The sequence below is a fragment of the Bos taurus genome, chromosome 25 (assembly GCF_002263795.3).
Source record: "Bos taurus isolate L1 Dominette 01449 registration number 42190680 breed Hereford chromosome 25, ARS-UCD2.0, whole genome shotgun sequence".
Taxonomy (NCBI): Eukaryota; Metazoa; Chordata; class Mammalia; order Artiodactyla; family Bovidae; genus Bos; species Bos taurus.
In genome coordinates, this window is record NC_037352.1 from 38,729,629 (window position 1) to 38,746,387 (window position 16,759).

Below are 16,759 nucleotides of genomic sequence, written 5' to 3' on the forward strand. Positions count from 1 at the left end.
CAGTCACACTGCCTCCAGTCCCAGTGTTCCAGAAGCTTTTGTTCAAACATGGGTGGTTTAAGTGCTTGAGAGCTCAGGCTTTGAGATTGCAAGGCCTGGATTCAAAAGTGACTGTGTGTGCCTCAGTTTCCTTATTTGTAGTATAGGCATTACTCAGTAGTACCAAACTTCTGGCATTGTTAAGAAATGTTCATGAAGTGCTTAGAATAGGAGCTGACACATAGTAAGCACTCAGTAAGTATTAATGCCCTTATGTCACTGTCCTTCAGATCAGATCAGATCAGTCGCTCAGTCTTGTCCGACTCTTTGCGACCCCATGAATCGCAGCACGCCAGGCCTCCCTGTCCATCCACTTACTTCTCACAGTAAACCTGCTATGGAAATGATTAGACCCCCGCCTGGGTCCTGCTGGGTCTTCTAGAGGGGTCCCCAGGCCAAGGTGTGTGGAACCTCGAAGCTGGAGTTCTTCCATCACGCCAGCTGCTTTTCTGTTAGGAAGCCAATGCTATTGTAAGATAAAATTCCCTAGCTGCGGGGGACGGGGTGAGTGAGCGAGCCCTCCATCCCACCTGGATTTCCTGTAAGTGACTCAGCCCCTGTGGGGGGCTGGAGGGCAGTTCATGCTGTGATCCAGCCCACACACGCACCCCCAGCCCTCTCAGCATCTTTTTTCCTCCCATTGTTCCCAGTTTCCAGCAGCCTAGGTGTGTACTAGCTTTGCAGAATGCCAAGCCTTCTTCACCAGTGTCCTTGATCACTGTGAATGATGACACGTAGGGCGCCTGTGTGTTTCCCAAGGGAGCTCATGTCTAGAAAAGCCTCAGTAGCCTCACATGTTGCTTACCCAAACCCAGGAGTGTTCTGATGAGGGCCATTCTTCACCTGTTAAGAATCAGAATCAACCCCGAACTGCCTTCTCTCTCCTTTAACATTATTAATTTTTTAAGTTGTGGTAAAATATGTATAAAAGTACATTTTTAAAGTGTACAATTCAGCCTGCCTTCACTCTTGAGGAATTTTAAGGGCTCAAAGGAAACTGTTTGTGGAAGGGAATTCCACCCCAGATGAAGTAAAAAATCTTCCCCCTTAGAGTCTAACGTACTTGGCTGAAAACGTAATTTTTTTCTTTAAAAAAAAAAAAAAGTGTTTGAGTTCTTAGTTTCTAGACATAGTGCCCTGTGACTCCAACCAGTTGGAGAAAGTTGAAATCTGAAACGCCTAACCCATATTCTAGGTATAACTGACAATTTAATTTACTTATTATTTATGGTAACAATCACTGCTCAAAATAGTTGAGTGCTGACATTTTCTGGTGAAATGCAGACTGTATTTAGACTCTGAAGAGCACTGCCTAACCAGGGAATGAATGCCAGAACTTGAGGACAAACGGTCCTAAGTCCACTGACCAATCGGGAGAGTTACCGGCGCAAAGGTAGGAAGGGAGGAGGCCCAGGTCCTCCTGGAGGGTGCCGAGCTTAGCCTGGCAGGCTCTGTCCCCACCCTCTGGAGGGGCTCGGTGCCGGCCCAGCAGTCTGGGCCAGCGCGGGGCCTAGGCCGCTCCGTCGTCCGGAGCTGGCAGACCTGACTTAGGAAGCTTGGCTCGCACTTGCTGTGCAAGTGCCTCCCACCCACCTATTTATTCAGGGGCGAACTTTTACCAGGAGCATTTGGATTTATCACAGGAAACTTGGTGTTGATAAAAATGCGGCAGGTGCCCTGCTCATCCATCCCATTTACAGTGCTGTAAGAGGCATGGAGTCCACTCACAAAGCACCCCTCACCCTTCATTCCTCATCCTGACAAATGAGACTCTGAGGAGGAAGAGGGGGCAGGGCTCAGGGGTCGGTCCTCAGTGCTGTGAAAGTCCTCTTTAAGCCCATGGAGAAGACCACAGTGGAATGCCAGCTGGAACTGTTTGCAGCACAACCATATATGCTCCCTGGGGAAGGGGCCAGGTCTCCCTGATTCTGAGCTGTGCATCCAGCACGCTCAGTACACACTCCCGACTGAAAGAATTCCTACACCCGCCACGTTTTCAAGTCAGACGTCAGGATCAGGGAACCATCAAAGTAGCTCTTTGGGGGGTTTCTGAGACTTCCCATCTTTCTGAAATCTCACCCCTGGCGTTTCGGGCAACTTTCGTCCCCTCAGTGAGGCGTGCCTGTGCGGTGCTGGGTCTTACACGCTAAGCCCGTGCAGTCCCTAGAGCAGCCCACTTCACAGAAGAGATGCAGGGACTCAGGCGTTCAGGAATGTGCGGGCCCAGCTCTCTCAGGGCAGGGCAGGGCAGAGCAACAGCTCTCCCACGTTCCATTCTTCTAGATCACTCTTTTCTTAACCTTTCTTCCTAGGCTGGCCACTGGCAACAAAATGCAGGTGTTGGCCAGCTCCTAGCCTAGATAAGTAGGATTTATCTTGACCTTCACATGGAGACCTTCAGTCTGCACCCACCAACACCTGCTGTGCTCGTGGAGCTCTTTGTGTTGATTGGCTGAGCAGTTACTCCAAGGCAGTAAGTTTCCTCACCTGGGGTGTTCGCAAAGAGGCTGGGTGACCTCTTAGGATTTTTTGTGGAGTAGGTGTCCGATGCACACTGAGCGAGTGACCCTCATGACTCCAGGATCATGGCAGGGCCGTCACTGTCTGAAGTCAGTGTGACCATCTTTGCTGTGACCTTAGTAACTGCCCACGGCCCGGCTCCATGCTGAGACTGCCAAGCTCTCCTGTGGTCCAGGGGTTCCACGTGTTCTTCACATCCCCCCATTCACATCTGCAGAGTTCCGCAGGTGATGTCAGGCAATGTCTAGTCGGAGTGGAAAATCCAGCTATCACTGACAGTTTTCCAGCCCAGACTTCACCAGGCCTTGCCTCGTGCCTCGTCTAGGGCAGCACTTGAGTCCAGCAGACTTCCCCACCCCCATATTGGGCACCCCTGCCCTTCTTACTTCTGCCCAGCCCGCCTGCCCTGGACTCTTGGAGAGGCTGCTGCTGGACCCTAGGAGACGGAGCACGCCTACCTGCCACTCGGTTTTGTCAGCTTCTGACTGCAGCATCTGCTCTGCTCCTTGTCCAGCCCCAGTTCCCGGGGTGGGCTTGAGTCCTGCACCCTCCGTGGCCGTGCCAGTGCAGCAGCAGCCCTGTGGCTGGCAGCAAAGACATGCGCCATATTGATGGGTCTTGTGAGTGTCCTCTCAGCCCCTAGCCTTTCTGCAGGGCCGCTGAGGAGCGGGTCGAACCCCAGCACGTTGCACAGGACAGGCCTGGGCCAGGTGGAGGTGAGGGAACCATACGTGGCAGGGACCCCGAAGTGTCCCTGGTGAAGCCCACATGTCTGCCTGTGCCCAGGCTGGGACCATCCACATCTGAGTCACCCATTAGCAAAGCAGGCCTCCCGAGCATGAGTCTGTCCGGGACTTCCTAAACTGCTGTGCCTTCCTCGTGGCCCAGCCAGTGCTCTGTGGGCAGGATGTTGCTCCGTCTGTCACCCACCACTGACTAGGAGCTGACCGCCAGCTTCAGGGTCAGCAGGCCAGTGAACTGTCCAGCCCAGTTCAGGGAGTCTGCAAGACTTGCAGGCTCTACTCAGAAGGGTGTCTGTGCCCAGAGCTTGTAGACTCAAGATCTAAAGCTCCTCAGGCCCTGCCTACTCCAGACTCAGCCCATCCCAAGCCTTTGGGTAGCCCTCTGCCTGGAAGTTCTTAACCCTGAGCTGAGTGAACGGAGCAGGCTCTCAACCCGGCCCCTAGACGGCCACCCGCCCTGCACAGGCCCGCTCTCTCTCCCAGCCTCACGGGAACACCATCTGGTGCTGAAGGAAGAAGGTTCTTGGAGACCTGGGAACGAGGGGTGTGCAGACCCATGGCCTCCTGCATGTCCCAGTAGGGCCTGAGCCCTGCATGGAGCTGGCTGAGGGCAAACTTGTCATCAGTTGCTTTTCTTCTAGGAAGATGATGAGAAGCTAATTGAGGAAATCCAGAAGGAGGCCGAAGAGGAACAGAAAAGAAAGAATGGAGGCAAGTTCTCCCCAGGACAGGCCCTGCGCCCAGGCAGTTCGTATCCACGGGGAGGGGAGGACGCCCACTGCTTGCCTCTGTGGGAATCCCGGCCCCCTACCCGCCAGGGAACGCCCAGGGAGGGCTGTCCTTCAGGCAGGCCCCAGTCTACCCCACCCACAAGTCCAGCTCCCTCTGGGAAAGGTCCCGAGAGTTTAGAGGCAGTGTTAGCAGCTCCGTGAAGGCTGGGAGGTAGGTCCTAGCTGGTGAGATTGAACTTTAGGAAGCAAACAGGAGCCACAGCCAACTGAAAAAGACAGGAGACCCCTCTGAGGCTGGAGGAACGCGATGGAGCTCCTGTCAGTGGCCACCTAGGCGCTGGCTCAGAGAGAGGCTCCCACACCCGCTCCACCCTTTCTGAGCTGATCTGAGCCACCTTCCCCTAAGAAGACTCCTGTGGGCTGTGATGCTCGCAGGAACATGTGCTTTTGTCCTTGGTGACTGCTGAGAAGGGTGGGGGCTGCACCCGTGCGTGCATGCTGCCTTGGGGACTTCAGTCGGCCTTAGTCTGGCCTGGCCATCACTCCTATGTCCACCAGGAAGAAGGCAGGTCGGCGGTGCGTGGCCTGACCTCTAGCAGTTCTGCTGGGTCCCCAGCAGGTCTGCACGCAGTGAGGTTAACCCTTCTGTCGACTAAATCTCACCTCCTTTTCAGAGAACACCTTCAAACGCATCGGCCCCCCCTTGGAGAAGCCCCCTGAGAAAGTGCAAAGGACCGAGGCCCTGCCGAGGCCCGTGCCCCAGAACCTGCACCAGCCGCAGATACCCGCCTACGCCTTCGTGCACCCACCCTTCCCCCTGCCGCCCGTCCGGCCCGTGTTCAACAACTTCCCCCTCAACATGGGCCCCATCCCGGCACCCTACGTGCCGCCCCTGCCCAATATGCGCGTCAACTACGAATTTGCCCCCATCCACCTGCCCCTGGAACACAACCTGCCCATGCACTTTGGCCCCCAGCCTCGGCATCGCTTCTGATGCCTGGGCCCCGCCCCTCCAGGGAGCCCCGTCGAGTGCCTGGCAGTGGAGGCTGGATGTAGATGCTCCCTCCCACCCCGGCCCAGGCCCATGGCTGTGCCAGGCCTGCCCAGTAGGGGTGGTGGACTTGGCTTGCAGAAGGGTGGGCAGAGTTTCTTCCTGGGAAGGGCCACAGCTCCTTCAAGAGCGACCAGCTGGTGGTGGTACCCTGTGGGTGCCCATGAGGATTGGTCTGGCACTCCCTGGGCAGAGATCAGGGGCAGCGAAACCATCTTCCTGAAGAGTCCTGCCATTCTAGCTTCCAGGTGGGGGCCCTGGCCACAGGGCACCCATCTGTCACTCATATCCCTGTGGGAATAGATGCAGGGAAATATTTGCCTCCATCCCCAGCCCCTGGCAGACAACAGAAGTCTCTCAGTTAAAACCATGTAAGCCTTCCTCACCACAGCAGTGTGACCCATAATAAAGTGACGTAACAGCGCAGTTTGGAGAGCCACGAGATTGGACCTGGGTCCAGCAAGCCTGGTTCTCCCATCCCCTGCTCCGAGGCCTGCCCAGCGTGAGGTGTGCCCCACCGCCCTGACCAGCTGCTCCTAGTGAGGGGGTGACTGAGTGATGTTCACAAGCCTGGGAACACCACTCGGCGGGGGGAGCTGTGGACTGTGTCCCTCAGGCCCCCACTGCCACAGGGGTTCCAGGGTCTCCCCTCTTGGCCATCGGATGAGACCACAGGGAGCCACTTCATGCAATGGGATGTTTGTGTTTTATCTGAAGAAACATTTGCTGTCCACTCAGTTTTCACTTTTCCAGTTTTCCGTGGCCTACTCAAGTTTCCCTCAATCCCTATTACCTACCGAATGCCTGGCAGCTGACGGTGGGGTTCCCGGAATCTTCGCCAAACACAGGGCCTTTCTGAGCTAGCTGTGACAGCCAGGTGGCTCTGCTTGGAGCTGTGTTTGCCACCCCAGGTTCTCCCCCAAAGGTGTGGCGGCGGCGCTGGCTGTCCCCAGGGCCAGGGGACCTGTCCTGAAGTCAGGACTCGTTTGGGAGCCCCTGCCATGCCGCGCGTGGACTTTGGCTGTCCAGCCCCAGCCAGGTGTCAGCTGCGCCCCAGCACACGCTTTGCAGCATGTCACCACACTCCATCCCGCCTGCAGAGCCGTACCCCCCTGGGGATGAACCTGCCTGGCCCCAGTGTTAGCCTCCGTTCTCTGGGTGACACTCCGATGGCTGTGGGCTCCCAGAGCTCACACACACAGACCTCAGTGCAGTGGACATGCTCCATGTCTGGGCACCCTCTGCCACCAGCCTCAGCTGTTTTTCAGAGATTAAGCTGGAGAGATGAGGCTGAGTTGTGCGTCCTTGCTCTTTTCTCCGGATCTGGGCTTGAGGGGTGCGGGTGCTTGAGGAGAGGCCACACCAGCTATCTGCTGCCAGGGGGCCCTCCCTGCCCAACCCTGCCCCTGCCCCCCGCCCCTCAGGTGCAGCTGCAGGGTTTCTCCCTGTGCCTGGAAGACACGTTCCGCCCCCCTGCTCCCCACAGGAGGGCTCTGAGAGCCAGGAGCTGCCAACAGGTGTCCCCAGGTGCTGTCTGCCTGCTCAGCTGGTGACAGTCTCAGCCCAGCCCAGCAGAACCTGCTAGGTCTCTGACCCAATTCACCATCCAGCGAGGGAGCCAGCCTCCACCATGGCCCTGTGGCCCGGGGTTCATGGCTCCACGGAGGGCCTGGGGCAGCGGCAAGGACAGAGACCTCAGGCAGGTGTGTGCCCAGCGCCGGCCCGGTGACTGCCCTAGGCCCTGCGCGTAGAGGCACCCGGCACAGGGAGACCAGAGTGATGGTCCCCTCAAGGCCAATCCCAAGGCTCGTCTTCTGAGATGAGTTCTGGCAGTTCTTAGCCACACAGGGCAGCTAGGGAACCACTCCTTCCTCTCTGAGCCCAGGGCACCCAATTTCCAGTGTTCCTCTTCCAGCCAGCGTGTGGAGTGGCTGGCAGGCCAGCGGCCACAGCGCCGTCACCAAGCGTAAGTCCCCGCGTGTCTGTGAAATGAGCCTGTGTGTCCACATGTCCTGGAGACAGCACCTGGGTCTCGGTCTCCTGGAGAAGTGGTCTGTCCTAGTGATGGGGTGGGGGGAGAGACGGGACATCCTCATCTGACAAGACAGTCAGTGGCCTCAAGACACTAACGCCGGGACACCCGCAGAGATGAGCCCCTGTCTGGGGACAGCAGTCCTGGAGGCAGCCAGCACCTTCCCCTCTGGGCTGCTGGGCTTGCTCCCCGGAGCGAAAGACTGCCCAGTGGCAGTCCTGTTCTTGCCTTAAAACTGGAGAGAGGAATCTAGTATTTGCACTTAGCAAAAAGTTTTAAAACAAGTGTGCATGACCAGTCACATTGTATAAAAACAGCAAAAATGATTAGTTTATTACATTTTTTTTTCTTTCTGGTAGTAAAAATACATAATTGTTTAAACTACTGTGTGTAAAAAGCTTGTATTATATGTAACTTGTTTTTTTTTGTAAATAGATGTTTGTGCAGACTGCTCTCTGGTTTCTTTTCTCCGCACACGGCACAATCAGGCCCTACCACCCCCTGCAAAGTTACCAGGGCTGCTGGGACAGAAAGCCCATGGATTCCTGGGACAGATAACGCCTCACCTAACTGTTCTCCCAGAGCAGAGGTCGGGAGGCTGCACAAGAGCTGCAGGATCTGATTCCAGAGCTTCCCCCGAGGGGCCTGGCCTGCCCAGGAGGGAGGTCTGGCGATCCATCACACTCACCCTGCCTGGGGAGCTGCCCAGGTCAGGTGGGGCACAGGGGGTACTTTTGTCCGGTTTTACTGTTTATCTGGCTGCCCCGGGCTCAGTTGTGGCATACAAACTCTTGGTTGCGGCATGTGGGGTCTAGTTCCCTGACCAGGGATCAGATCCAGGCCTGCCGCACTGGGAGCGAGCATGGAGCCTTCGGCGCTGGGCCACCAGGGGAGTCGCTGTGTGCTTTTCAGCACAGAATCACCTTTGACAAAGCATGGTCAGTCCGTCTTCCAGGTCTCTGCAAGCAGGCCACTGAGTCGGCCTGGGAAGTGGATGCAGAGGGGAGAAACCTCACTCAGAGAGAAGGCCAGTCTTGAGAAGGCAAGAGCCGCTGTTATGGCCCCTTAACGCTTGCCATGTTTGCCAGGCCTGGAGGCCACTGAGTCACGGGCGGGCACTGCACGCTCGGGCTCAAATCCAGTTCAGAACGTCAATAGACCACGCTATCCTTGTCCCCATTCACAACTTTTTACTGAATGGTGTTTTGTTTTTTTGTTTTTTGTTTTTTTTTGCACATCTGAAAAAGGCGTACTGAAGTAAATCCTAGACAAAACTTAATCTGCATTCCCAGCTTCTAAATTGGTATATATTTTTTTTAAGTTTACTTATGCCATCTAGGTCTCGTTCCTGTACACGTTCCATATTTACATATTTGCAGCACCATCTAGTACTCTTGCCTGGAAAATCCCATGGACGGAGGAGCCTGGTGGGCTGCAGTCCATGGGGTCGCTAAGAGTTGGACACGACTGAGCGACTTCACTTTGACTTTTCACTTCCATGCATTGGAGAAGAAAATGGCAACCCACTCCAGTGTTCTTGCCTGGAGAATCCCAGGGACGGGGGAGCCTGGTGGGCTGCCATCTATGGGGTCACACAGAGTTGGACACGACTGAAGCGACTTAGCAGCAGCAGCAGCAGCACTATCCTAGACTGCTCTACGGCTCCCATCGGTAGATACGTCCTGTTTTCTCTCCCAGTCCACAGTTGTCTCTTTTCCATCCTCCCTTCAGGCCACCAGAGTCACATTCCCCCTCTTCACCCTGCTCACCCTCCATGTCTCTGCAGGCACCTGCTTATCAGCGCTCCGGGCCTTTGTCATCGCAAAAGTGGTTCCATACCTCTGGCTGCAGTTCACTTTCTTCACCATCATGGCGTGCCCTCCAGGTGTGTGGGTCCAGATAGCTCTAACCTGTGCCTTTTATGCCTTCTGTGGTATTTCTGTGTATGGATTTGCCACAAGTGATCCAGCAATTCCCCCATTAAGGAAAATCTGGGTGCTTCCCATTTCCTGCACACATCACCTCAGTGGACACTCCCTTTGATGTCGCAGTAGACACATTTCTAGCAGTGGAGCTGTGAATCAAGGTTGGGACAGGGGTTGGGCGATGGGGTTAGGTATTGAAGTCTAGTTGATTTGCAGTATTGTGTTGGTTTTGATAAGTTTCCTCCCAGTGTGTTTTTTCCTATGATATATACCTAGTGTATTTCACAAAACTAGTAAACCAGATGTGCAGATTTTCTGTCTACCAGGAGCAGGAACAGGTATGAGCAAAGACTTCCTGAAGGTGGCTTTTAATTAGCTCACTCTTTTATAACCTCCTGCCGCAGGCTCTGTTCGGGTTCTCTTTGGACATTTAAAGTCTGTCTCCCGGAGGCTGGTTGTGCCCAGCTGGCTGGCCCACTGTTCCCATGACCCCTGGTGGGTAATGATCATGTTTAAACCCCATCTGTGTCATCCCTCTTGGTTGGGATCAGCACATTTGGGCTGGGCTGGGGTTGGCCTTAGAAGGTGACAGTCAAAACCATTGTGGCATGGAGGCCATGCCCTGGGCCCTACACCTAGTGGGCACCTGTGTGTACACCACTAACGGGGGACAGGCCTGGGCCGGGCTTCAGGAAGGTGCCACCCAACTGGGTCTTGGGCTGTCAGGCTCCCCCAGCACGGGTGACAGAAGACATGCCACTAAAATAGCAGACTGTGGGAAAGAGGGGCACAGCAGGAGCCGCCAGGGGCTGGGGAGGTGACGGGGAGGAGCCTCCAGGCAAGAGGCCCCAGAAGGGCCCCCTGGGCTGGCCCCTCCTCCGCATCACGGGACAGGCGGGCTGCCCCCCAGGGGCTCTGTATTTTCAGTCCGTTCATCAGCGCGGGGCCTAGTGGAGGCAGTAGCACGTGTAGGACCTGGCGCGGGGCCGGGGCTGTGCGTGCAGGGTGGGCAACTGGCTGAGACGGGGCTGGGGCGGGGGCGGTGCCGCACAGCACCCAGCGTTGCTCGCTTGCAAGGCGGTGGAGGGCAGCCTGGAAGCCGGAGGAAATGAAGGGGAGCGGTGACGGGGGAGGAGAGGGAAAGGGAGGAGCTCCGGGCCGAGCCCCCTCTCTGGCCTCTGGTTCCTGGGAGCTGTCCCTCCCCCTTCCCTCCAAGCCCTGAACAGGGCCCAGTGGAGCTCCTCCCAGCCCAGGACCAGCTGCCCCCGCCGCAGCAGCCACAGGAAACCGCCCGGAGCAGCGAACGAAGCGACGAGCACCGCGCAGGGCTCCCGCCCCGTCCGCGCTGCCGGCCCAGGGGCAGCTCTGAGCCCGCCTGCGGTTTGGCTGAGCCGGCAGCCCCGAGGCGGCCCCCGCTTCCCCCCAGCACGGCCGGCGGGGGCTGTCAAAGGCTCTCCAGGGCCCAGTGCACATCAACCACCTCGCCCCAGGCACCCCAAAACAAGCCTCGTCCCCGCCCCACCTCAGCTGCAAGAGGCGCCTCTCGGGGTACAGTGGCCGCAGCCTTCTCTGTCTGCCCTCCCTGTGTCAGCCCCAAGTCTGGTCCCCTCTGTTTCCCTCTTTGTCTCTCTGTCTCTGTCTCTCCCTCTTTCCTCCTTTCTACCAAGTTTAAGGCCACTTACCCAAAAGAAGGGCTTCCTTCTGGCTCAGCTGGTAAAGAATCCACCTGCAATGCAAGAGACCTGGGTTCAATCCCTGGGTTGGGAAGATCCCCTGGAGACGGGAAAGGCTACCCACTCCAGTATTCTGGCCCAGGGACTGTATAGTCCATGGGGTCGCAGAGTCGGACACAACTGAGCGATCTCAAATTACCCAAAACACACATGATATAAAAACAAATAGAAAATACAAATTGGAACGCAAGCAAAGTGACCACTAGCACAGCCAAGAGTTAGGGCTCTGAAACACGTCTCCACCAGGTGTCCGCGCCCTTATCTTCAAAGGCAGCTTGACCTCACGGGTGGACAGGCACGAGTTAGGAGGGTCAGTGTGTCTGGAAGGTGGAGACGTGCCCGCAGCTCAAGGGAAGGACGCTCTACAGGCAGAGGCAGTTCTCTGCGACCTGCTGGAGGCCCGGCTGCCCTGTCCCAGGCATGCTGGGGGCCTAGCCCGTTCCCAGCCTCAGCCCTCTGGGGCACACAGCCTCAGCCCTCCGGGGCACCCACACCGCCCCCACAGACATCTCCTTCCTCTCCCTCCTGATGGGGAGGAAGGCCAAAAAGGAAGCCCAGGGCGACCTCGAAGCTGGATGTTCCTACCCAGCTCCGCCGTTTCCTGCCTCTGGGACATAGACCTCTCTTCTGCTGAGGTGCTGGCTGTCTGGGATTCATTCACAGTCTGGAGTGTTCAGGAAATAACTGCTGGAAGAAGAAATCTGTGAAACGAGGATAAAAAGACCCACCTCAGAAGGGGGAGGTAGGGCATCCAATGAGACAGCGTGTGTGAAGATGCACTCTGACCCACAGGAGCCTCACAGAGCTTACCTGCATTGTTCTCTGTGGTGGTTCAGCCTCCAAGTCATGTCCGACTCTGCAACCCCATGGATTGCAGCACGCCGGGCTTCCCTGTCCTTCACCATGTCCCTGCCTTCACTCAAACTCTACTGAATCGGTGATGCCATCCAACCATGTCCTCCTCTGTCACTCCCTTCTCCTGCCCTCAGTTTTTCCCAGCATCAGGATCTTTCCCAGTGAATTAGTTCTTCGCATCAGATGGTCAAAGTATAGGAGCTTCAGCTTCAGCATCAGTCTCTCCAGTGAATATTCAGGGCCGATTTCCTTTAGGACTGACTGGTTTGTGAGTGAGTGTTCTTTGAACTGGAACGGTGGGCAGATCATCTGCCAGCTGGAGTGTCAGTTTCCCCGTCTGTAAACTCGGGTGGGCTCAGGGGGTGCGAGAGGTTGGCTGGGTAGCCTGAAAAGCCCTCCCCACTCTAAAGGGCTGGGGTTTTACAGGTGTCCTAACAGCCCAGGTATCAAGAGCTGGAGTTTTAAGTTTACAGATATGTTTGCCTAGAATGTGTTTCACACAACAATAATTTAGCATTATTCATAAATAGCCCAAAAGTGGAAACCATCCAAATCCAATGTCCACTGTCTGATGAACAGACAAACAAAATGGGGCCTGTCCAGACAGGATAGTATTTGGTCATAAAGGGAAGAAGGGCTTCCCAGGTGGCGCTCGTGGTAAAGCAGCACACCTGCCTGCCAGTACAGGAGATCCAAGAGACACGGGTTCAATCCCTGGTCCAGGAAGATCCCACAGGCCGTGGGGCAGTCAAGCCCGTGAGCCACAGCTGCTGAGCCCGTGCCCTGGAGCCTGGGCCCCACAAAAGAGAAGCCACTGCAACGCAAAGCGTGAGCACCACGGCAAGGAATAGCCCCCTCCCGCCGCAACTAGAGAAAAGCCCGCAGAGCAACGAAGACCCAGCACGGCCCCCAAAACGGATTAATTTAAAAACTTAATAAAGGTGAAACTAGGCAATGTTTTATCTTTTTAAAAATACCTCGGGTGAAATTCATAACAGATTAGATGCTGCAGGGGGTCAAAACAAACTGTTACTGAACTTGAAGACAGCAATAGAAACTATTCCGAACAAAGAAACACAGAGAAAAGAGGAAGACGGCCAGCCAGGGCCCACCCTACACCCTCAGGGACGACGGCCTTTGTGAGGAGGGCCTCGGGCCGGGTGAGTCGGGGGAACTGGCCGTACCCCAGCCGCTTCTGAGCCCCCACGGGCACCTCGGGAGCCACAGGAACCCAGGGACTCCCTGGTACCAGTGCTTTGATGAGACGTCATCTGGAGCCCTGGAGGGGTGGGAGGCTTTTACATACAGCCCTCATATCGGCCAGTGGCGTTTTGGGGAACAAGGAAACCCAGCAGGCAGGAGCCCCCTGGGCAGACCCCTGCACTCCCGGTGAGCACAGACTCCCCAGGGCACACTGCACCCTGCTCCTCACCTCTCCGCTTGGCCAGAAGCTTCAAGAGCGATTCCGTCCAGGTTGGGGAGGGTGTGAAGAAACACTCACCCTCTGCCGGGCAGGGACTGTGGGGAGGGTCTCAGGGGGAGGCCATCAGACCGCATCGATCAGAATGTCAAGTGACCCAGGAATTATCCTTCCAGGAATCTAGCCCGGGCACTTGTAAACAGGCTCCTGCCACTGTTCCGTTCAGCAGTGTCTGTGCCAGTCATGATACACGAGATACGATGTGAAGGTCGGTGAGCAGGGGCCAAGGTAGATAAGACGGGACGTGACGAGGCTACGCGACAGGACAGAGGGAGGTCTGTCTGCGCAGATAAGGAACACTGGCATCTGTTCGGGGACAGCGAGGGGAGGGGCAGTGGACACGTCCGATGCTCTGCGTTGGAAAATGAAACACAACCCTCGTACACCGTTGCTGGGGATGAAAATGGTGCAGCTGCTGTGCGAGACGTTATGGCAGTTTTTCAAAACCTTAAAATTGGAATGGCCACATGACCCAGCAGGTCCACTTCTGGGTCTGTACCCAAAAGAATGGAAAGCAGGGCCTTGTACGCTTGCGTTCACAGCAGCATTATTCACAAGAGCTAATAAATGGAAGCCGCCAAAACGCTCGTGGACGGATGTGGCGTATCAATACAACTGAACAGGATTCAGTCTTTTTATTTTTTTGGCTGTGCTGAGTCTTCGTTGCTGCTCGGGCTGGGCTTTTCTTTAGGTGCAGCAAGCAGGGGCTACTCTTTAGTTAAGGTACACGGGCTTAGTTGCTCTGCCGCAGCATGTGGGATCTTCCCGGACCAGGGATCGAAACCGTGTCCCTTTCATTACAAGGCAAATTCTTAACCACTGGACCACCAGGGAAGCCCCAGTATTCAGCCTTAAAAAAGAAATTCTGGCACTTGCTACCGCGTGGGTGACCCTTGGGACCATTATGCGAAGTGAAATAAGCTCACCACAAGAGCACAAGCGCTGTAGGCCTCCACTTGGGTGAGGTCCTGAGTGTCACGTTCATGGAGACAGACTGGGCAGGGGTGGGGGCCAGGGGCTGGGAGACCGGGAGCCAGTGTTCAGTGGGGACAGAGCGTCCGTTTTACAAGGTGGAGCGAGTTCTGGAGACGATGGTGGCGATTTGATGATGGTCCGACAGTGCGGATAAAGACGGCTCTACTGAACCATTAGGAACGGTTACGACGGTAGATTTTATGCTACTGTTGTTTAGCTGCTAACTCGTGTCTGACTCTTTGGTGACCCCATGGACTGTAGCCCGCCGGGCTCCTCTGTCCATGGGATTCTCCAGGCAAGGATACTGGAGTGGCTTGCCGTTTGCTCCTCCAGGGGATCTTCCCAACTCAGGTGTCGAACCTACGTCTCCTGCATTGGCAGGCAGATTCATTACCCCTGAGCCACGGGGGAAGCTCCCTTTATGCTAATGTATCTTACCACAGTTAAAAGTTATTTGGTTAATTAATTGGAATAAAATAAATACAGTGGGGGGTCATGATAATAAGGACATAACATATCCCTCGGCTCCCCCGTCACAGGGGTGCTGCCTGTGAACCTCAGCTCTGGAAAGCAGCCCACCAGGATGGGGAGGCGCGGGGCTGACAGGCCCGCGCCCTGCTCGTCGGGGACGGCTCTGCCTGCGGTGCGCTGCCCTGCTCTCCTGAACCGCCCAGTGGGGCTCGGAGCCCGGCGCCCGCGGTGCAGCATTGCTCTCCTTCTCGTCCCCGTCTCTCCTCATCCTGGGGTCACCTCCCAAAGAAGCCACTTGGCCTGGACGCCCGTGTTCCTTTGTTTCTGGGGGAACCGATCCCATGAGTTTCAGTATCTGGACATACCTGTTCCATTTGTTGGTTCTTTACTGAAGCATCACTGACTTACACTGTTATGTTGGTTTCAGGGGCACGGCATAGTGTAGGCTACACATATTCATAGTGAGTGTTACTCAGAGATGTACTAAATGCTACAGTCACTACCAGGATAAGTCGTCACCATGTGTCACCCACCACACTGGGGTGTTACAGTATTAACTACACCCCGTATGTTGTGTATTGCGTCCTTGTGAACTACTGATTCTGTACCCGGATATCTGTACCTCTAAGTCCCCTTCCCCGATTTCACTCACTCATCCCCCGCCCCAAGTCCTCCATTCTGGCAACCACCTGTTTGCTTTTTGTGTCTGTGAGTCTGTTTTTGTCTTGTTACTACAATATTTGTCTTTGTTTGACTTATTTCACTTAGCAGCATACCCTCTAGATCCAGCCATGTTGTCACAAAAGGCAAGATTTCATTCCCTTTTATGACTGAGCAGTATTCCATTGCATGTATGTGTGTATATATACATAGATACCATACCTTTTTTTTTTTTTTTTAGTATTTATTTCTTTGGCTGCACGGGGTCTTAGTTCAGCATGTGGGAAATTTGATCTTCATTTCGGCCTTCAGGATCTATTAGCACCGCATGCAAACTCTTAATTCTCAGCGTGCGGAATTCAGTTCTCTGACCAAGGATTGAAACCCGGCCCCCTGTACTGGGAGCACAGAGTCTTGGCCACTGGACCACCAGGGAAGCCCCCTATTCTCTTAATTCTTTTTTCAGGCAAGGCTTTCTTACTGGGGCACTGCTGCGGCAAGGGGAAGTGAGAACAAGCAAACCAGATCCCCTTGCCGGCTCCTCTTAATTCTTAAAGCAACAACTGTGATAGGGATGTAGCTCTTTCTGACCAGCCTGCCCAGCCCCAGGTTCCTGGCAGGTGTGTCTCCCTCCCCTTCTGGGGGTCGTCCCTGTCTGGTGGGGGTGGGGGCAGGGAGAGGGGTGCAGGGTCCCCTCCCCCATCTCCTGCAGCTTTGGTCTTAATTATTCACACCTCAGGGAGGCTCGGCCTCCTCTTGGCTAAGCTCAGGGGCCCACACGAACCGGCTGGGGCTTCAGGCCAATTGCTCAGCTCCGCCCCACCCCTGCTGGGCAGGCCTGGGCCCCTTCTCTGGGCCTCCTTCTGCCCGGAGCCCCCATCTGTCCCCTTCTCCTCTTGCTGCCCCAGGGGTCTCGGAGCCCCTCCCCCATCAGTCTTGCTGTCCCTGGAAGGAGGGAAACTGAGGCCAGAGGGTCCCCAGGGAGTCCAGAGGGGTGGGTCTCTTTGTAGCATCACCCACTCTACACTTCAGTGTGTTTTGGAGCCCTCCCCAATTCTGGCAGAAGCCGATGTGTCCCTGGAGGAAGAGGGGCCCAGCTAGGTCTGCGTGTCCTCCAACGAGGTCTCCCCGGAGAAGAACAGGGAAAGAGCCTGAGCTGGGGAGCACAGGGGGCTGGGCTTGAAGTGTCCTGTGAGATGCCCCTGGGAAACTCTGAGGGACCCACCTGGGTCCTCCCGGGGCTGGAGCCCCCAGCGGGACTGGAAGACCCACCCCAAAAGGATGTGAATGGCTGTCTGTGAAAAAAAAATCCCACTTTTTTCTGGCCAGGCTGCATCTTAGGAACCACAGCTGCCCCCAGCTGCCCCGCCTGGCCTCCAGCAGTCCTGCCCCTGCCAGGGAAGGACTCACGGAAGGGAAGAAAGCTTGTCTCTCTTTGCTTCTTCCTTCCTTACAAGTTCAACTGCATGTTCTTCGTTTGGGCTCACAATCGACCCCAGTGGAGTAGCTTGGAGCACCGGCTGCACCTGCCCAGACTCGCTGGG

At 55.8% G+C, this 16,759-nt stretch overlaps 1 protein-coding gene across 7 annotated transcripts in view; it reads left to right on the plus strand.

Annotated features, from left to right (window-relative positions):
- The window catches only part of RNF216 (ring finger protein 216), a 120,695-nt gene extending 113,128 nt beyond the window's left edge, over window positions 1-7,567 (plus strand). For 6 of the 7 annotated variants that reach the window (XM_059881385.1, XM_059881386.1, XM_059881384.1 and 3 more), the window contains 2 exons: window positions 3,944-4,013; window positions 4,708-7,567. In XM_059881385.1, the coding sequence (XP_059737368.1) occupies window positions 3,944-4,013; window positions 4,708-5,027 (390 nt within the window). In that variant the 3' untranslated portion in view covers window positions 5,028-7,567. The remainder of the gene's footprint in view (window positions 1-3,943; window positions 4,014-4,707) is intronic. The other variant, NM_001193258.1, reaches the window with a different exon arrangement.
- Window positions 7,568-16,759: the final 9,192 nt, after the last annotated feature.